General features: G+C 48.9%; 1 protein-coding gene across 2 annotated transcripts; it reads left to right on the top strand.

Annotated features, from left to right (window-relative positions):
- The first annotated feature begins 1,573 nt into the window (after positions 1 to 1,573).
- Positions 1,574 to 20,933, top strand: kank2 (KN motif and ankyrin repeat domains 2). 2 transcript variants are annotated; one of them, XM_079746027.1, is made up of 13 exons: positions 1,580 to 1,678; positions 8,714 to 8,833; positions 12,512 to 12,594; positions 12,963 to 14,360; positions 14,488 to 14,700; positions 14,793 to 14,898; positions 15,373 to 16,053; positions 16,196 to 16,283; positions 16,659 to 16,878; positions 17,626 to 17,768; positions 19,698 to 19,898; positions 20,408 to 20,506; positions 20,683 to 20,933. In XM_079746027.1, the coding sequence occupies exons 3-13, from the start codon at positions 12,558 to 12,560 to the stop codon at positions 20,737 to 20,739; spliced, it is 3,243 nt and encodes a 1,080-aa protein (XP_079602153.1). In that variant the 5' UTR covers positions 1,580 to 1,678; positions 8,714 to 8,833; positions 12,512 to 12,557; the 3' UTR covers positions 20,740 to 20,933. The 2 variants fall into 2 exon arrangements, with proteins under 2 accessions (XP_079602154.1, XP_079602153.1); XM_079746028.1 differs by lacking the exon at positions 8,714 to 8,833 and having other exon boundaries at positions 1,574 to 1,678.
- The last annotated feature ends 708 nt before the right edge of the window (positions 20,934 to 21,641 follow it).

Below are 21,641 nucleotides of genomic sequence, written 5' to 3'. Positions count from 1 at the left end.
ACCACCACCACTACTAGGGCGTGGGGAGACCCCCCCCTCCCCGGGTTCGATCCTTGCGCCAACATCTGACATTCCTTTCACTTTCCTTTAAGTTAGGCTCCCCGACGATTTCATCCTCCGTTTAGGAGAATCTGTTAAGCAAAGGTAAACTAGTGACCCGTGGACTCTGTACCCGGTCTGAACATAGAACACTAGTTCGAGTTAAAGAGTCCCCTTTTTATTTCAAAGAGACCCAAAGTGACCGAAATGATATTTAGTAAAAGGATATATGAAACACTATGAAATGGTCTTGTAATGCACTGACTGAGCTGGAGTAGAGTCACCCTTGGAGAACCCTTGGCCCTAGCAGCCTGGCGCTCACCTCACACCCTCGTCTGAAAGTTTTTAACGTTGACCTGTAGAGCATAAGATCACCCATATCTTTTAATGCTGGCTTCTTCCCTCCATGTTAATCTGTTTTTTTTAGAAAAAGTTTAAAAAGCGGTTAAAACTGGTTCCAGGAACGCTGATGGATTCCATGTTGTAAGTTAGGGGAGGAAGATTTCTGATTATTTCTGTTTTTTATTTTGTATCCACTGGTTTTAGAACTACTGTATATGTATTACATTGCACTATTGTAAACAAACTGCAGCACCTACCACTGTAACTACTTGTTTGTCATTTCTGCTTTTGTAATTTTTCACAAAGTTGACCAAAATTTGTATTTTACCAAATCAGGATTTTTTTAATTTATTCAGTCATTTTTACTGCTTTCTATTAAACTTCTCTACTTTAAATAATGTCTCAAATTGTTTTCATCGGGTTTCTCCTGCGTCCACCTTATTGGATCATATTTGTGGGATTTCATTTGTTTACAGACCGTATGCCGCCAATGTTTTAGGACACCAGAACATTCATCCAATTTAAGGATCAATTTGCATTAGCCTCCGGGTCCGCGCTGCTGTAAAGTCATTCCGACCCCGTCCAGGAATCCACCTCCCTCCTACCCCCCAACGGTGTTTCATAAAAATCCCCCCAAAGTCCCATTGTGACGTAGCCTAAGCCTACTCGAATAGCGGTTTTCTTTATTTTTCTTCAACATTTATTGCAGAATTCTGGTTTTCAATATAACGTTGCGTTATGTGTCTAGAAAAATAACTCAACTTTCTGGATGCTGTCCTACCACCCACACCCAAACAGCATGTATGAACTGCTGGCATTAAGCATTACAACCATAAGTAAACTATCATACATTGAATTGGGTATTGCTGTCCCACCATGACGTCATGGTACGACTTCAATTCGAGGACTACGTTTTCTTGGAAATCATAATATTGCAATTTTAGAGAGGCGTTGCTCTTCAAACATGTCCGTGTCGAGTCGTAATGCTACATAGGCCAATATAACTCGTTGTGGGCTGGTTGTGTGCATCATACCCACATTCTTCAATCAAGCCGTTTTCTCGCCACATATGTATGCAGCTGGCCCTTTAAGACCCGCGGTAGGAGTAGGGTGGGGGTGTGTGTGTATGTATGTGTGTGTGTGTGTGTGTGTGTGTGTGTGTGTGTGTGTGTGTGTGTGTGTGTGTGCGCGTGTGTGTGTGTGTGTCTCTGTCGGTGAGTCTTGGCTGCGGTGTTTTTGTCTCCCTGTCAGTGAGCGCCGATGGGCAGAAGCGACTAAAAGGATACCCAGAGGATAGGTAAGGACAACAAACACACTAGAATACACGCGTGGTTTGCCTTGGGAATAGTCTTCCAGTTCGCCTTTTGGTTTAGAGGAGAATGTTGTTTGCTGGGAGAGTTTCTTTTGTAGACAACGTGGTCATGCCCATGTCTCTTGGTCCGAATTAGCGGATTCTATATTGTCAAGATCATCCAGTCTAAACGTTGCGAGTCATGGTATTGAATTGCAAATTTGTGTGTGTCTGTGCGTGTTTGGATACTCTTTGCTCGCATACTAGTATTTCATAAGTGGCTATTTCATTGTTTTATTTTAGTCTGGTGATTCTTCGTCCAGTGCGCGTTTTTTTTGTCCAGATTTATGATGAGGAACTCATGCGCTCCACAGCATCAGAGCGCACACAATGCCTGCTGTGTGCCACCAGTTAATACGCTACGTGCGATTTTTTTTTAACCCCCATCGAATATAGACTCGATCATGTGTTGGACTGAACCATTGGTTTGTTTTGAATTTATTTATTCAATTGATTTGAGCGTTAGGGTCACAGGCGACGCGTCGTGCTTTATCCTACGGTCTTATTCAGTGATGGTGAGGCTGCATTTCAACGCGTGTGCGTTTATCATCTTAATAGGCCCATAAAAGTTTTTCGAATGACTACATCGATCCTCTTTGAAGACACGTCTTAACGTTTGAAAGCTGTATTATCACAACCCCGGTGATGGCTGCGACTCCAGGGAGAGGGCGCGACCGTGCATTCTGCAAGCCTCCATTACTTCCAGATGTTCATCACATTTTCGTTGCCGCGTTTCCCCTCAAATTTGTTTACCTAACCACGAGACAACCAGCTAAACTCCAAGAGGGTAGACTGCACCCCGCGGTGAAGCGATGTTGATATCAATACACATAAATCATATCATCACATAGGAATGAGGACTGGAGAGACCAATCAACGTCCAAAAAAGTTTCGTAAGGGAGAAAAATATCAGATTTATGGCTGCAGGGCAAGGTTAGGTTTAGACTTAGAGTCGTTGTAGCCTACTTTAATGGCAGGGTGACTGAATTGGCATCTATTGTCATGCATGAATCAATGTGTAGTTTAATTATTTTAAATAGTGGGTTATTACAATAAGTCTCTTGATCGATAATACGACGTGGTGGTAGCCTAGTGATGGACTTCCATCATGTGGGTTTGAGTCAAGATGGGGTGCACTTCTTCACCAGGTTCCGGCCAGCTGCTTGCCAGCTGCTAGGAAGCTGGAATGTGATTTGTTTCTTGGGCTGAAACATTAAGACCAAGGGGCACTGATTTGGAATTCCACTCCCAGGAATGTCAATTTATAAAGCCCTTTAGGACCACACGCCGGGCCCATAGGTAACCGGTGGCTAGATGTCTAGTTATTAATGAGGTTGAGTGTATTGAGTGAGTTGACTCTAATCCAACTGATGAGTGTCCGTTCGCTGAGCAGTGTTACTTTGATGCCCTCTGCTCACTTCAAACGAGACATAATTAAAATTTTCGTCTGTCCCTTTAATAATGCAATTAGACGTTGTTGTGGTAGGACTTTATTGCATTTCATTCACCTTGTGGTACTGTCCTAAAGTTTGTTGTTTACAACTCTCTTATAGATGGCATGTTGTTATTCATTTTCTTTGAAGGCTGCTTATCGTTTGGATTCAAAGTCAAAATTCCAGCCAATTGCCCGGCCACAAAGATTAGATAAAGTGTTGGAGCGGAGGGTATTGTGAACGAGGCCACTGAGTAATCTGTACATTGCTGTATGGGCCGTTTCAGGGATTAAGGCATCATATAGGCCTAGGCGTTAATCCTTGTACTCTTCACCTATTGACTGAAGGGTAGGCAACGTTTTAAGCAACAGCTCTAGTTGCAGCAGGGGAAACCCCCTTAGCTCGTTAAATAATCTAGTTTAATCTCTTGTAATTCGATAATCAGCCCCCCCAACCCTAAGTAAATAAAAAACAGAACAGACTACAAGTGTTTAGTTATACTTTGTGACTTGTCCGCAGCAGGGATAGTGTCAGCGCTTGCGTCTTGTTCTGTGTGTGAGTCTGCTTTTGTGTGTGTGTTTATAGTCTTGTGGTTCAGCAGCGCTAACTGATTATTGAGTCAGGAAGCCGCGTGATGAGAATCTCCTGAGAAGGAACCACTTGAGCACAACATCAACACGGCCGCTAGATTACTTCCTGTTGCCCCTTCGCCGTGCCATCCCCGACCGTACCGCCGCACACGCTGACCCCCGAGTTTAACCCCGCCACGGCACCCTCCCTCTCTTCCCCCAACCCCCACCCCTGACGGTCTGGCCTACGTCTGCCTCCCCTCTGTCCCCCTCCTTCTCCCACACTCTCGTCCCCTCCTCTAAAGCCCCCCTGCTTGACGTCCTTCCTACTTCCCCCCGTCGCCTGGATTCGTACGATTTATTCCATTCCACCGGCCGCTCGTCATTTGACCAGACGCACACAGCTGTCCCAATCCAGCTGTTTTAGGGGTTCGCCTCAAGGATGGCTACGGGTTTGACCGCCGACACGGACCGTCAGGGTGGCTGTATCTGGTACCTTTCGGCTGGGGAATCGAACACCATGTAGCCGTTCCACTACCCCACCAAGGCAATATCTTTCTTTTGTTCTTTCTTTTGTTCTTTCTTTCTTTCTTTCTCTCTCTCTCTTTCTTTCTTTCTTTCTTTCTTTCATTCTTTCATTCTTTCATTCTTTATTTCTTTATTTCTTTCTTTCTTTCTTTCTTTCTTTCTTTCTTTCTTTCATTCTTTCATTCTTTCTTTCTTTCTTTCTTTCATTCTTTCTTTCTTTCTTTCCACACTTCCTCTACCCAAATCCTCCTGCATGCCCCTCGTGCCCCCGAGCTTCCTGTCGGGAGGTCGCTGTGGTGACCAATAGCGGCAAAGGCGGCTGTTCACCCAGCTCCAGCCGTAACGCGAGCAGCGCCCCTAGGGCCCCCCCCCCCCCCTTACCTCCTTAATGTGACTAACAGGGGGATTCCGTCGTAAAGGGCAAACAGCCCCACTGGACCATCCATGTTGGCTCATTGGTGACTTGGTGTGTCAGACCCAACACACCCTACAGCCAGCGGTGCACCCGCACGTGTATTACCATGATGACGCTAGCTCATCTGAGGCAGGCACTACCTCCTTTCTACACACATGCGCGCGCGCACACACACAAGCGCACACACACTGTACAGTTTACAACTTGTAAATTGACCACCTCTGTGAGTCGTAATAGACTGCTATTGTTTAGCAACTCGGGCAAGCCTTGCCCAAGTTTTCAATGGGTCCGTTTGTACTTTATTGATTAATTATTCAGGGCCAGTTGGCTAAGTAAAGCCATCTGTGATACTAGGCCTTCAGGGTGAACCCAGCATGGAGGCAAAAGCACTCCCATCCCCACAAATGTTACTCTTGGTTAAACATTAATGTGAAAAAAACACATCCGGCCATTAAATATATAAAAAACGGCTGTTAAAAGGACTTAAAAACGTGGGTTTCACCAAAACTCCAACAGTTTGTTTGAATATGAGCTAGGTTTATAAGGTCACATGAAGTTCCGCCTTTCATAGCGTCTCTCCATTGTGTGACTATTTTTAGTTGCGCACAAGCAACGCACAAGCGATGCTAATCTCAGAGGCGGAGCGGTGGCCTTGTTTTGTGGAGAAAGGAAAGGACTCTCTCCGAGGAACCTCATGTAACTCGTGGTCAGGAGCTCTGCTTCTCCTTATCGTCTGATGTTCCCGCCGTTGAGCCGGCAGTGGGAGATGGGATTCAGCACGCTCCCTTCTGTATCATGGGTCGTGGCAGTTGAAAGTGATTCATACCGATCCATGCCAATTCTGAGGAGAAAAGTCACGGTGTTCTCATTGGGGAAAATGTTTTCCATCTAAAAACGTTCAGCTGCCCTTCACCCTTTGCAGTCTCGCCTTTCTTTTCTGGCATTCTCCTTTTTTTTCTCCCCTCCCCTCCCCTCACTCCCTTACTCACATACAGTAAAGTTATTCTCTGCTGACTCCTTCTCTCTCCCCCCTCTCCTCCCCTCTTCCTCCTACTGGCTCGCTTAGCTTGTTTCTCTCTCTCCTAAACCCTCCCCCTTTCCCTCCCTCTTCTCCCTCTACTCCCTCACTCTTTCTCTCAACCCCTCTCACTCTCTGCCCCTCTTTCTCTCTCTCCCTCTCTCTCTCTCTCTCTCTTTCTTGCCCCCCCCTCTTTCCCCTCTCTCTTTCTTCCTTTCTTTCGTTCTGTTTCTCCCTCTCTCTCCCCCTCCTCCTCTTCCCCCCCCCCCCCCCCCCCCCCCCCCCCCCTCTTCCTGGGCTGAAGGGAAGTGGCTTGGTTGTTTCAGGGCCCGTGGGGAATACAAAGATGGAGCAGCCTATCCTGTAACCCTTTCTGTCTTCGGCGGACCTCGAGGAGCATACCTCCTCCACTGACTGTCACAACAACCGGCCCACCCTCGCCCACCCACATGACCACACACACACACCCCCATTGCTTCATCAAACTCAGTCATCATTTCATGATGGACCTCACCTGCACCCAATATGCATGGTGTTAGGGGTGTGTGTCTACATTCCTTTTGAGACCCTGTACTAAGTGTGTGTGTGTGTGTAAGCCTGACAACAATCCATGCAAAGCCCCCTGGCTTGGGTACAGGTTGATTAAAGACCACATGCCCTTGGTACATCCCAACACGTGCCTGTCTGCCCATCTGACCACCACACTTCCATCTCTCACCCACATAACCCGGCTACACCAAATAAAATCTGCAGTTGATTGAATGATTTTTTTCTTTGCTTTTCAAAGATGGTTGTTGGGGTGTGTGTGTGTGTTTGTGTGTGTGTGTGTGTGTGTGTGTGTGTGTGTGTGTGTGTGTATTGTGGGCCAATCTAATCTTTAAACACACAGGATTCATCTCGTCCCCCCCACTGTTGTTTGAGGGCTAAGCCCCTGTATTCTGCAAGGCGCAGGTGATTGCGGATGATTTGTCAGTGGAGGGTTTAGGCCGGAGATGATGGAGTGAAAAGGAGCCTGTCACCCTCCCCCTCTGTGTCTTATCACCACCTCCACCACCACCACCACCAACCCACAACTGGGTACATCCTACAGCTGTGTTTGCCGACCACTAGCTTGGGACCCGAGGCTGTGTGTACTGCTGGGTCTTGTGGGTTTTGGGGTGTGGGGGTGTAGGGTAGGTTTGGGGGAGTGTGTGGGTGGGTTTGGTTGAGTGTATATGTGGGTTCTGGGGTGAGTGTGTGATCATCAGTGCTGAGAGGGCGGGGTCTACGTGTTAATCAAATCCAAAAATGATTGCCCGTCAAAACAACCAACCGCACACGGGATTAAATCATACCCAGCAGCAAATGATTTGTTTTTGTTTTAAACTTAACTTTAAACGCAGCCCTGCTTCGCTATCGGACACGAGGAGATATGGGGAAGTAAATGATCGGTCGTGGCAACTTTTGAACCGTTCCCAGTGACTTATCTGCCTGTTTGAGGTCTGATGCTGTGCAGCCACATAGCAGACCAGGATTTGTTTTGAGGTATTTTTTTCACACATTCTCACTGTCTCACTCTCCCCTTTTTTCATTCCCCTTCTCCCTCTCTCTCTCCATCTCTGAGAAATGCCCCTCCTACCTTTTTATATTAGAACCAGCTGTGGAGCCAGAGGGTGGATGAATGGTTCTTTGTGATTAGGCCTGCTTCCAGTGCAAAGACCCATGTCTCTTTCTCACTCTCTCTTTCTTCTCTCCCTTTATCTCTTGTTTCTCACTCTCTCTGTCTCTCTCTCTCTCCGTCTCTCACCCTCCTTCTCACTCTCTCTGTCTCTTTTCTAACTTAATGTGTGGACTCTTTCTCACTTTCTTTGTCTCTCTTTCTAACTCCCTCTTTCTCTCTCTCTCCCCCTCTCTCACTCACTCTCTGTCGCTGTCTGTCTCTCTCATCGTTTCTCTCTCCTTCCCTGTCTCTCTCTCTCTCTCTTCCCCCCCCCCTTGACTCTCACTCGCTCGCTATCACGCATGATTATAGCATGACAGCACCGTGTGATTCGAGGAAAACATCAACATCGGCTATCGTTACGTCGAGAGGTCGGGAAGGAGAGCGTCGTCTGGCTTCTCCAAACCTAAACCTCTGAACAAAATGTCGGCACCATGGTGACCGTACGCTGCGGACGTGAGCAGCCCCTTGCCATGAGAACAGAGGGCCCCTTTAACACACAGCTTATCAGCTTGACTTGCACTGATTAGTCCAAGCCCCAAAAAAAGAGTCATATTTTCTATTTTTTTTGCCGGCCCACTCTTTAGGTCACATGATCCCGTTCTCTGGAGCAGGCAGTCTTGCACAACTCCTTCCTAAAAGGTAGTAGTTGTTTTTGTTTGCTGGGGAGGACTAGACTCAGGGTTAGAGCACTGACTGGGGAGTAGTCAGTAGTAGGGTATGACAACAAGGTTTGAGAGAGTGAGTCACATAGACAGGACAAGTAGAAATCATTTCTGAACGCCACGGCTGGGAAGTTCCTCAAGCTTGGATTAATTCGGATCACTGGGAGGAGATGGGGGGGGGGGATTGGGGGGGGGGCAGTGTTTGTGTTGCACAGAAGACAGTCTGATGAGAAGAAGCTCTGCTTGTGTCTCTGAATCAGGATCTCCTCTCTCTCTCCCTTGGTGGCACCACTGGCAGACATTGAGTCGTGTGTGTGTGCGTGTGCGTGTGTGTGACATCTTTAATCAGGGGCATGTTGATCACGTCAGGGACGTCTGCGATCATACACACTGGAATGTCTTGGGAAACCTGCTGTTCTCCCTGCAGGAGTCACCCTGGTTAATACCCCGCCATTAGCCAGGGGGTCACTTAACATCTCATCGGGATCAATCCACATCCATAGATGACTCTTATGTGTTTTCGTCCTTTCGTTGTTTTGTTCATGTCTTGTTTATGTCTTGTTTATGTTGTTTTGTAGCTCGAGGCGATCCCTATTTTGGCTCTGATGACATTACAGTGCAGTCTCTCACGTCATCATCTCTCCTTCTCCTCAGGCGGGTGCTGTCAGAGAGGAGGAAAGGAGAGAGGGAAGAAGAAGGAGGGGAGAGGAGGAGGAAGAGGGGGTGAGGAGTGCCAGGAGACTGGGGTGGAGAGCCCTGCAGTGGGAGCAGCTGGTACGAAACGGAAAATATAGCCCTCATTTCCTAATTCATAAACCATTCCCAACCCTATGGAGGGTGGGGGGGGGGGGAATAGTGGAGACCTGGGAAATGCACTGGAAAAATCTATAAAAGAAGAAACTGTTGCACTCTGTAAAGAGCCGGTTGGTCATTAGTCATGTCCAAGTCTGCGTCATGGCAAAACCAATACCGGACGGCGGCGATGGCTTGACCACCCTTTAATGAACGGACCCTTGAAAGCGCTTTGTTATTTTGGGGTCTTGGGCCTTTCTTGAGCCCACCAAGGTGTTCAGGTTCAGGGCTTAACACATTGATAATCCATGCTGTCCCTACACCCGGCCCTGTTTCACTCTCCGGATGTTGCAGGTGTGCTACTTAGCGTTACCCACCGTGATGATGGCGGTTGACGTGTTGCTGTTGTTTGTGGAGAAGGACGGATGGTGTGTTCGAGTGGCCTCGTGCACCACCCGCACAAGTTGCCCTTATGATGTAATTTCCTGGCTTGCAGCACTTTTTTTTAAGGCCCCGTTTCTCTTTGTGGGCATCGCTACACGACGAGTCGGGGAAGAACAGCCATTGGCTAGTCATTGTGACTGTTAGCTACATTAGCTTCTTTAGCAAACGAGCTCGAAGACAAACAACGCAACTTTTGCATGCACAGCAAGACGGATTGAAGCAGCTATGTAATCAAGTGTGTACGAGCATTACAATCGACATTAAAATGGCCAACGTGGCGCAGATACAAAGAAAAACAGCTCATTATGGGCGAAGCCGTCTGTGTTTGTCTATTCGTACGGTCAACCCCATTGAACTCGGTGGACTCTCAGGATCCCGAGTGGGACCGACCACAAGGGGGCGTGCCTCGTGAAATGCCGCAAGGAAGCTGGCAGATTTCCCACTTAATGCACAACCACCGGCGTCCTCCTCCCCCCCCGGGGAAGTGGTTGTTATCTTAATGACGGTCACCACAACAACCGTAGCCCGCTAATCCTTCCTGAACCATTATGGAGGGAGTGGTGAGTATGGTTGTTGTGGTGGATATTTTTCCTAATTAACTTTCAGTCAGTATGGAATGCGGCCGAAAGACAGCCCGGGGGATAAGGGAGGGGGGGGGGGGGGGAGTCTAGGACGGGCTGTGAGGCCTTGATGAAGCTGGCTGGGGAGATATTAGGAGGGGGTGGGGGCGTGGGTTGGGGGGTAGGAGGCGAGGTACGTAAGTGTGACGGTCCGCTTGACCCCAGCACACTGGTTTTTGTTCGCTGTCATCTGAAAAGAAACCCTGTTTGGCGAAGCAGAGATGGAGGGATACACACACACACACACACACACACACACACACACACACACACACACACACACACCACACCCACACACCCAGTCATGCATGCATATATCTGAAACACACAAGAAGCCCACTATGGCCGATGGCAGAGAGGTCTTTATTCTGGTTGGTTTGGTGACCTGGTTTCAACGAAAAGCAAGTTGGATAGCAGATATAACTTTGAATATGACAATTCAACGGCAAGGCAAGGATAGACTGACACCTAACAGAAGACAGCAACATGTAGTACCAGCAGTTCCACCGCTGCTTTAAGTGTGATTAAAAAGTACATAGCATCTATCCTGGTGTACACTTATCCTCTCACTCGCCCTATCTCTCTTTTACTGCGCGCACACACATATATACACACACATTCTCTCTCTCTCTCACACACTCTCTGCTCCCGCCCAACTATCTGTCCTTTCTCACTTTCTCATACTTTGAACACCACTCTGTATTCTCACTCTGTAACACATTCCATACCGTGATAAAGAAACACATACGTGCATACTTTATTTATAAACCTGCCGCCGCGATCGCTCATGTACAGTCTGCTGAGAAGGTTTGCCTCGCATGCCTCTCCTGGTTTATAATGTGTTAGCCGTCGGTCATAGCTAGGACATACGCTCCTAATTCAATAGCTGGTGTGAGCACAACAGTTATAGCGTTGCATTCCACACAGTCATTTACTGTACATCCTTGTGCTTCTCCCGCCTCTGCGTGTACGTGCTTACATGTGTCTGTCTATGCCTGTATGTGTCTATGCGTGTGTGTGTGTGTGTGTGTGTGTGCGTGTGCGTGTGTCACTGTGTCACTGTGAGAGAGAGTGTTGACTGACCACCGATAGAGAGGCTGGCGCCCAGCTATCAAAACCAACTGGAGGACTTCAGAAATACCAAGTGAACTCAGTCAGTGTTTCCAAGTGCCCTACTTTCCACAAATGAGCAGTGCGCGACCATAGAGTCACAAGATGTCTAGTGACGGTGGAGACAGCTAAAGGGGGGAGAGAGGGAGATATAAAGGGGTGAGATGAATTTAGAGGGATAGAGAAAGTGGGAGAGCGAGCGGGAGAGAGAGGGATATGGAGTGTGAGAATGCGAACAATAGATTAAACAGAGCGGGAGGGTCATAAAGGGAGTCAGATAGATGTAGCAATAGAGCGGTTGGGAGAGGGCGAGAGAGAGTTAGGGTTAGAGAGAGTTTGCTCTGATGGAGGCAGAACATCTGCACGAACTGAAGTAAGCTGACCATGGCCTCAAACTCTGTAGGGGAAAACGTTAAATCAATATCTTAACGTTAAGTCAATATAATCATCGCTATAGTGGCGCTCCAACGGGTATTCCTGGAGATAGTTCAAACATCACATCCTTGGTTTCCACAAACCCAGTGACCTGGGAAGTTAATATTTTGCAGGGGGAACAGACTCAACAGGCCTCGCATTGTAGGCGGCGCACCTTCACTGGAAGGACATCCCTCCTGGTGAGAGAAAGAGAAGAAGGAAAATAGTGGCAGGTCACGGTCTATACTTTCAATGCAAAAAGTGTGGAGAGAGGATGGAGGGATCCCTTCACGAGGGATGGAGACGAAATTTGCAGGATACGGGACATTTAGAGGACCCACTGCAACCTCCTGATCCTCAGCTGACATCAAGGAGGGGGGTCGAGGAAGCCAACTCTTGCATTAGTTATCCTATGAAACAGAAGAAGGGCGGGGGGCTCGAGATGTAAGACGATGAGCTAGGAGAAGTGTGGGAGAGGAGGAAAAAGAGGAAAGAGTGTACGCAAGCCCTAAATTGTAGAAGAAAGCCTACGCACAAATGATTCCTAATAAGGTTGTAACTGGCAGCCGCGGTGGGCCTGCGCTGGGATAAGCTGCCAGGAAACTTTCCCTTGTAACCTCTCTTGTCTGAATACTTAGAACAGAAACAAACACACGAAGAGTCCACGTCACTGTGCCGGGAGAAATATAGTTGAGGGGAGAGGAGAGATAGGGCCCGGGGAAGAGCGAGAGCTGCGCAGCGATACAATAAACTATCGCTGAGAGCACAAAGAGAACTCCATTCATGGCTGTATCGCCTGTGGGATGTAAGCACGGGATTGTTTCAGTGCGTTTATTGGGACGGGGGGTTTATGAGTTAACGGAATGTACTAATGGTGTTTATTGTTGGTCCAATTCCAGGTGGAAATGTTTTTATCGGAGATCCATAAAGAAAACATGATAATGAAGATCCACTGAAAATGTCATTGGGTGATAACGTTCTCTAATCGAATGTAATCTACCCACGTTGGATGTACTGCTGCTGTTTGTTTGTAACGTTGGTACATTCATTGTGCATCTGTGGTCCTCCCCAGGTGAGAGGCGGTGGTTGATTGTGCGACAGGCCACCTCCGACTCATCATGGCTCAGGTGCTGCATATGGACCCCAGCTTCCCAGGTACCCCCCCCCCCCCTCTATTCAATCTTTGTATCCCTAATCTCCCAACTGGGAAGTATATTTATCAATTCAAACCTCGTGCTCATCATCAATGTCTACCCAATTACCACAATCAACCCTCCCACTTCATTCTCACCCTAACCCTTTATTTATTTTAAAGCTCAGCCTATTCTCATCTTAAATGTCTCTCCTGTTATCATGGACAAACTTAAGTTTGTTTTCCTTGTTTTATTTAGCTTGTCTCCCAGTGTACACAGTGTAAACAACAGGATCCCCAAAACAGATAAAAAGTCTGGGTCCGAGATTAGCCACAGATTTCCTTTGTGGCTAACCTCGATTTCCTCTCCCCCTCCGCCTCCCTTTTACAGGGAAGCTGAACTCGCCCACTCCCCCCGTCCTGCGCGGGAAGGAACAGGAGGCCCCCTACTCCGTTGAGACCCCCTACGGCTATCGTCTGGACCTGGACTTCCTCAAGTATGTCAACGACATCGAGAAGGGCAACACCATCAAGAAGGTGCCCAACCAGCGGCGGCCGCGCTACGGCTCCCTGCCGCGCGGCCACGGCTACACGGGCTCCTGGTGGACGTCCACCGAGTCTCTCTGCTCCAACACCAGCGTGGACAGCCGCCACTCCTCCTTCTCCTACTGCGCCCCGGGGTTCCACAGCAACCAGCGGCCCAGCTTCAGCACGGCGCGAGTGGAGAAGACCCTGCTGGACGCCCGCCGGAAGCTGGAGGAGGAGAAGGAGGGCCGGCGCTTCTCCAACCTGGGCAGCATGCACAGCAGCATGGCGGGCTCCAACACCTCCATCAGCAGCGCGCACAGCTTCAACCGCGCCCAGGGCGGCGGCGGCGGCTCCTACACGCCCATGAGCTCGGGCTTGTCCACCCCGGTGTCGCCCACCCCGGCCCACCTGTCGCACGTGCGGGAGCAGATGGCGGTGGCGCTGCGGAAGATCCGGGAGCTGGAGGAGCAGGTGAAGACCATCCCGGTGCTGCAGGTCAAGATCTCGGTGCTGCAGGAGGAGAAACGGCAGCTGAGCGTGCAGCTGAAGAGCCAGAAGTTCCTGGGTCACAGCTTGGGTTTCAGCAGGGGCCGTCCCCGAGGGGAGCTGTACATCGACATCCCAGAAGAGGAGGCCAACGCAGGGGCGGGCGCCACGGCGCCGGCGAGCCCCAAGCCCGAGGGGGGCCCGCCGTCACCCACGGCGCCCCGCGACGGCTCCAAGCCGGACTCGGGTTGCGAGATCGAAGACACGGTGATTGTGGGCGGGGCGCGGCCCGGGGCCACGAGGGAGGTGCGAACCGTCGGGGTCGGGCCGGAGGAGGGCCCGCCGGTTCGGCACGCGGGGGTCGGGGTCCGGGAGCAGGACCTGGGGCTGCTCCCGGAGACGGACGCCCTGAGGGGTCAGGTGGGCCAGCTGGAGGACGCGCTGAGGAAGGCGGCGGCGGACCTCCACGCCGCGCGGCAGCAGGCAGAGAGGCCCGGGCCGGTCCTGCGCGCGGAGCACCCGGTCAGGACCACCAGTGTCGGCTGGCGGGAGCCCGAGGACCAGAGCTTGCAGACGCTGGTCAGCTTCACCCAGCACCCCGAGCAGAGGCGGCAGAGGACCGTGGGGGTGCAGGTGTACACCCTGGAGCAGCCGACCGTCACCGAGGTCGGAACGCTGATCCGAGCCGAGAGCTGCCGCCCGGCCTCGCGGCCCACACCGCACGTCGCACACGAGGGTCACAACCGAGGACATGTGGAAGTGATCGCCTCAGAAGGTGGTTATGGCCTGCTGGCTTTTTTCCCGTGCACATCTTCCATGCATTCTATTGTTTTATGGGTATACCTTAACTGGCACTTGCCGCCCGATAACAGATCGTTCCTTGACATTCTCTAACACCCCAGATGCTCCGGTTGAGCTGCCGATCGCCGTGAGCTCCAAGCAGGTGCGAGATGTTCTGAGAAGTGAGTTGTCCACCTCAGTTCCTGTCGCTAAACCTGCCGTCGCCATGGGAACGTCTGGCAATCAGCCGCCATTATTGCATCTGAGAGATGCAGGGAGGACCCAGCCCACAGTCACTGAAGCAGCCCATCCCCAGGAGGGTCTTCCTCAGACAGGTAACCGGAGAACCTTCTAGATCACCTGTATACCATATTGAAGATATGGATGATTTCAGGTGTGGATTTTGACGATGGTCTTGTGTCTCCAGCCTCTCCCCAGTTGTCTCTGAGGTCGATTATGAAGCGGAAAGCAGAGGGGGAACCTGGGTCTCCATCCTTGAAGAAAAACCTCCAGTTCATTGGAGTCAATGGGGGGTAGGTGACAGACAATACAGAATGACTGGATCGCCATTACGACCAATATGCAAATGATTTATAACAATTCGATTGATACTTAAGAAGTATAATTCAGAATATAATCAACCGATTAGATCTCTGAACACAAATAATATCTCAGAACTTTGATGTTAATATACTGTATTAACATACAGGAGTAACTTTTAACTTTAGCGCAACTTTTAGCCTTAACAGAATTATCTTGAATTGAACTGTGACTGTAACATCTGCTATTGCTGGTTTCCATTAGAGGGTTCAAGGGTCATTCAGTAGGTAACAGAGCGGGGGACGTAACATTCTAGCATAACTCTTGATAATGGAGAATGTGCAGCGATGAGGCTTCAAGTCAACAAATTCAAGGGAGTTCCCCTACTAATGTGCAGGGTTGAACTGTGGCGAGTGAATCACAAGAGACCTTCGGTGGTTCTCTAACCGGTGTCTTATCTCTCGCAGATACGAGTCCACCTCCTCCGAAGACAGCAGCAGCGAGAGCTCGGAGGAGAGTGACTCAAGCGAGTATCACGAAGCCAGAGAAAAACTCCCCGAGTCGGCTGTCCAGAACCAGCTCCAAACTTCAGCCACGACCCCCGTTTCCAATCCCCATGCCCAGGAAACCGACCCTCCACCACGCCACGCTGCCGTCAGACCAGCGGCTCCTGCCCCTGAAGCTCCACAGACCACCAGCCCGCCCGCCTCTGCAGACACAGGGACACAGCCTGGCCCCCGGCAGTCCCCAGAAGCGTGCCTAGACGTGGTGCAAAAGAGCGACTCAGAACCACAGGTGGCCGAGCTTAATCAAACCCCCCCCCAGTCCCAGACCGTCGTCGCCCCGGACAACGCGGCCAGACCCACAGCGGCAGAGGAGGACACCAGAGAGAGAGAGACTTTGCCGGGGACACCCGCCCCGGAGTCCGTCGCATCGGAATCGCTGTGTTCCACGGCGTTCGTCGCCGGTCAAATCCAGGTCACAGACGGCAGCGAGCACACTCGGTACATCGTCCAATCAGAAGCGCCCGCGCCGACCCCTCAGCTTGTAGCCGACGAATCAAACTCCACACAGGCTCCGCCGCAGAGTACCGTGCCGCCATCGTCCTCAGCGCAGAATGAGCCAGCAGCCGGCCAGCAGCCCGTCAGGTAACCTGAGACCTGTTCCAAAGCCTATTAACTCAAGATGGAACTAGAGGCGAGACGTTATCCGGCATGTGTTTGTTTGTTGTATATATTTTCCTTTTGTTCACGAGTTAATTTGCATTGTTCATGTTTTTTTTTGCGGCAGGCTGGAAATGAGTGACAACCTGATGGCAGCTCTTCACACCCTGCAGAAGTCCCTGGGAGACCCCAATGCCTTCAGTCAGCAGGGCGCGGTAAGCAGCGGGTCCTGTGGGGTCAGTCAGGCTGAATGAATCATGTGCAATAAAAGCCAGCATAAACCAAAACAAAAGACAACGCAGCACTATACAATCACACCAAAGTCGGCCATTGCTCCCATTCAACTTTAGCTTACATCATAGCCAGCCTCTCTGAATGCTACCAAACTTTAATTGTGTTAGTTTAATTTAACATTTCAGAAGAAGATATTGGTAGGCCTTCTAATCCTTGTACTCTCCTCCCTAACCCTAGTTATTGTAACTCCTTGTAACAGCGTAGTTCAAAAGAAGGCATTGGTCAAAAGGAACAGTGTTTGCATGTGTGCGTATCTCAGCCTGAAGCTTGTGTTCCTTCCTGGCCGCCCTGTCCAGAGGGCGGCCTACACCAGCGTCCTGCAGGAGTGGCTCCGAGTCTCCTGCCACAAGACGGCGGACACGGCCCTGGTGCGGCTCTACATGGACGCCTTCGCCTCCTGCTCGCCCCAGCTGCTGGAGTTTGTGATCAACATGGCCGACGGCAACGGGAACACGGCGCTGCACTACACCGTATCCCACTCAAACTTCCCCGTGGTCAGACTGCTGCTGGACACTGGTGAGACATCTGCACAAGAGAGCGAGACTATGCAGAGGAGAGAGAGGAGAGAGGAGAGGGAGGGCGAGAGGGAGGGAGAGAGAGAGACAGAGAGAGAGAGAGAGAGACAGAGAGAGAGACAGAGAGAGAGAGACAGAGAGAGAGAGAGACAGAGAGAGAGACAGAGAGAGACAGAGAGAGACAGAGAGAGAGAGAGAATTTAAAGAGTAGGGAAATATAAAGTGTTCAAGGAGAGACAGAGTGCAAAGACAGAGAGAAGAGAGACAAGTTAGAGGGAGAGATCATATATATATATAGCGAGAGAGAAAGAGAGAGTAGGAAAGAGAGAAGTTAGAGCATACATGTAGTTAGTAGGAAGAAAGTGAGTAGACAGGGAGAGAAAGTGCAGAGAGAGTACCATATAGAGAGTAGAGGATAGAGAGTAAAGGAGAGGTAGTAGAGAGAGAGAGAAACAGAGTAGAGAGAGAGAGAGAGAGAGAAAGAGAGAGCAAAGAAGAGGGAGTAGAGGGAGAGGAAAATAATAAGAGGGAGTATAGAGAGAGTGTGTGGGTAGATAGAGAGAGAGAGAAATATTATGTATATTGCAAAAGATGGCTTATGGAAAAGAAAGACAGATAATACAATGTATTGCACAACCTATTTTTTATCTACTTGTCCTGTTGATGGTAACACTGTAGGTCGGACAAGTCAGCACAGTGCTGATGTTGTATTTTCTTGCCAGAAACAATTGCCCTATCTTCCGTTCAGGCATGTGCAACGCTGACAAACAGAACAAGGCCGGTTACACTGCCATCATGCTGACAGCGCTGGCTGCCTTCCACTCTGACGGCGACCTCCACACCGTCCTGCAGCTGCTCAGGACAGGCGATGTTAATGCCAAGGCCAGCCAGGTACGCCCCCTGCTGTTTCAAAACCGTTACTGCATCTTTGAAATGTTGATATGGTTCAAATGAGTGGAGCTTGGCAGAACAAGGGAAACCCACACAATTGTGTGTTTTATAAATAAAATAAAATGTATTTATATCAGAGGGATTTTTCTACTCACACTTTTAGTTTTAATTTTTTTTTATTTCTCTTTGCATTTTCATCAACAATAAGGACACAGCACACAAACAACTAAAAAAGTGACAATAACTACAGAATCCACAGCAATAGACAACACAAACAACAACAATGACGACAATAACAAAGACAACAATGATGACCTACATTCGGGGGGGGGCGGGGGGAAGGGGGCACAGCGCCCTAATTCAACTGAGCTGCAGACATGTCACATGTCAGCGCCCCTTTGGATGATTCTAGATGGATAGACGGACACGCAGATAGAAAGAAAGATGGGTATGTAAACACACGAATGGCCAATCAGAATAGATGCTGTAGTTTGGAAGATCTTATGTTGAAACTCGTAGAATAAGCGGGCCCACTGTAAGCCCTGAATGAGCACTGATGATACAGGGAAGAAGTATCTGTGTTCTTCCATCCCATAACTTACCTGGGTCTGGATCGAGGTCCCTGAGGAATCCCCCAGCGACGTTCCTCTGTAGAGGCGGGGGGTGTTTTCTCACCTTCCAGGTCTTCAAGAAGAGACGTTTTGCCATGAGGTTGGCAAGGGAAATCAGTCTTTGATGGTTTCCCTTTAAATGTTCTCAATGCGGGTCCCTAGCAAGGACCGAAAATCAACATTTAGGATCCCCGTGAGCATATGTGCCACTTCCCTCCACAGGGAATCAACGGCAGGGCAGTGCCATAACATATGGATGAGAGTTCCCACTTTTCCACATCCGTGCCAGCATTGATCTGTTAAGTTGTGGTCCATTCTTTAGAGTTTGACAGGGGCGAACTATACCCTGTGCATTATCTTTATCTGTATACAGTTTTTCCATGATTAGTTCCTTCTAGAGTCATTCCCAGGTACCCCTTGTCAATATGTTGTTATGACAGCGGGAGTCTCGACAGACAATTTCATGACAGACGGCACTGTACATCCGGGACACTCCAGGATTTATTCTGGGCCTCTTGTCTTCCCACAGGAAACTAGAAAAAAAGAGCATCAATCTTTTGAAACAAGCCTTGCGGAATTTGTAGCGCGAGAGCAGATATAATGGAGGTTATCCTAGGCAGTATGTTTATAACTCTGCTCTACCCCATAAAGACAGTGGGAGGACTGTTCAAATTTAGATGATCATCTTGGATCGTTCTGAATGGTTGAGGGACATTAAGGTCACAAATTCTGGAAATCTGGGATCTGATGGTTTCCCCTAAATAACTCAAATTCCTCAAGGCTTCCAGGTAAAAGGAGCAATACTCAGGTGTGCTGGCAATGTTCCAGAGTTGCTTCACTCTTTCTCCGGTTGTTGATTTTGTAGCCTGAGAATGAGCTGAATGATTTAATTTATTCCAGAAACTTTGGCACTGAACAGACTGGGTTCGATAAAGTCTGCAGAATATCATCTGCGTACATCTTTCATTTAGAATCATAGTTGCCTACCGTTAGGCCGGTTATTGTTTATGTTCTTGCAAATTGTATGTGACTGATTGAAAAGCGCATTAACTCTTACCAGCAGCTTATCTTACCTGAAGGACTTAGATCATAAGATAAAGAATAACTATAACATTAATTGTATTGTGTTATCCCTGGAGAGGAATCTTGAGGTACTAAATACTTGTTTTTATTAAATTCAAAAATTCAAAGGTTTTTATTTGTCCCATTCTCATTCAGCATGTGCAGTGAAATGTTTCTGTGACATTAGCATGCACTCATTCCAGTTTGTGTGTGCATGTGTACGTGCGTGTGTTGTTTGGTGTTGTTGTTTGTCCAGGCCGGCCAGACGGCACTGATGCTAGCGGTTAGCCACGGTCGCGGGGACATGGTGCGTGCGCTGCTGTCCTGCGGTGCGCAGGTCAACGTGCGCGACGACGACGGCTCCACGGCGCTCATGTGTGCCTGCGAACACGGCCACGTCGACATCGTGCGGCAGCTGCTGTCCGCGCCGGGCTGCGACGCCACGCTCACGGACAACGTAAGCCAGATAACCCCTCCCCCCCCCATAATCATACAGGGTTTCTATAATGTCTCCATCTCCAGCCGGGGAAGCGCTTGTCAAGCCAGTTGGATTCGTATAGCCCCTATAGTTAGAGTAGCTCAAAAACGTCCTAAATGTAAGCCAATGTTGCAATGGGGTGGTTTGATATGCGTATGGGTTTGTGTGAAACGGCTGCCTACTGCCTCTGACAATGCATTATTTCGTGGTTTGAAAGGTGTCATAAAGGTCCTGAATGTAAAAACAAACAGTTACTAGGAAGCGTCTGCTTATCGCTGGGACGTGGATATTACAGGCAGAGGTTGATCGGGTTAAAACAGCGTGTTTGGAAGCAGGTGCGCAAAAATGCACCAAATTGTGATCAGAAACCAAATGGCTGAAGCTGTTAGTGTGCCCTTAAACCCTCTTTGAGTATCTTCAACCCCCTTTAAGGTGCTTGACCCCTATTCAAGGTTTCAACATCTTTCTGTTGGGTGCTTCTCCTGTAGGATGGCAGCACAGCGCTGTCCATTTCCCTGGAGGCCAGCCAGAACGACATCGCCGTCCTGCTCTATGCACACCTGAACTTTGCAAAACCCCCTTCCCCTGTGAGTACTGGTAGACTCCAGAAACATGCTTGTGTCCGCAAATGCAACAAACACACACACACTCCCTCACTCATTCACTCAATCACTCACTCATACATATACACATCGAAACGGTTCACATTTATATGCTGTTTGTATTGATTCTAAATAACACTTCACTTGCCAACTCTTTCCAGGTGTCCCCCAGGTCCTCACTTCTGGGCCCTTCCTCTCCGCCTGGGGAAACAAAGTGATGGACATGTCCCCCGTTGGTGACACCCACTCTTCAGTCTACTTCTAGTTCTGTCTGCCTTTTCATGTGTGCAACGGACCGATACTGTCCATCTGTGTGCGTTTGTGTGTGTGTGTGTGTGTGTGTGTGTGTGTGTGTGTGTGTGTGTGTGTGTGTGTGTGTGTGTGTGTGTTTGGGTGTGTTTTCTCTTTGTATTTCCACTATCTAACTAACATTCTGGAGATGTAAGGATAATGGCATGACTCAACCACTCAAATGTACAGTGATGTATGGGACATACGTACGTACGTACTTACATGCATACACCCCACCCCCCAGCCATACCATTACAGCGAGAAAAGTGACCGTTTGGTAATGCTTGAAAAGTAGCGTTGACTCTGTCCGACTTTCAACTATTTTTTTTACTATACAGAACTGTTTCTTCTTAAAGCAATGTATATTTTTTGTAGCCCAATGAACTGTTATACATCCATACGTCAACAAACATATTGCTTTGTGTATCACCAGCACAGCCGTTTAAGGAATAGCACAAGCCACCTCTCTCATAGCAAAGTGTCCTTGATATATCGCCTCAGTTACCATATTTGGCACTACAAAGTCCAACACCTATTCACCTCTTAGATAATAATAATAATTATACTACAATTTATACACAAGACCTCTTTACTGAACAATATTTTGTTATAGTCCCTATTACTTATTCTGATTCAAATGTATGACTACCAGTGCTAGTGACATGACATATTGGAGCACCAGTTTACCTATATAAACACTGATCTCTTTTTAATGTACTCCCAGCTCTTTTTTCTTTCCTAAAACGGATCCAAAGATGTATCCCACAATGCAACTCTTCCACACAGTGAGTTGCGTGCAGGTGTGTGAACCGGTGCAGTTGCAGAGGGT

This window comes from Pollachius pollachius, assembly GCF_949987615.1.
Source record: "Pollachius pollachius genome assembly, chromosome: 11".
Classification (NCBI taxonomy): Eukaryota; Metazoa; Chordata; class Actinopteri; order Gadiformes; family Gadidae; genus Pollachius; species Pollachius pollachius.
The sequence above is the reverse complement of the archived record's forward strand: the minus strand, read 5'-3'. Positions and strand labels throughout refer to the sequence as shown.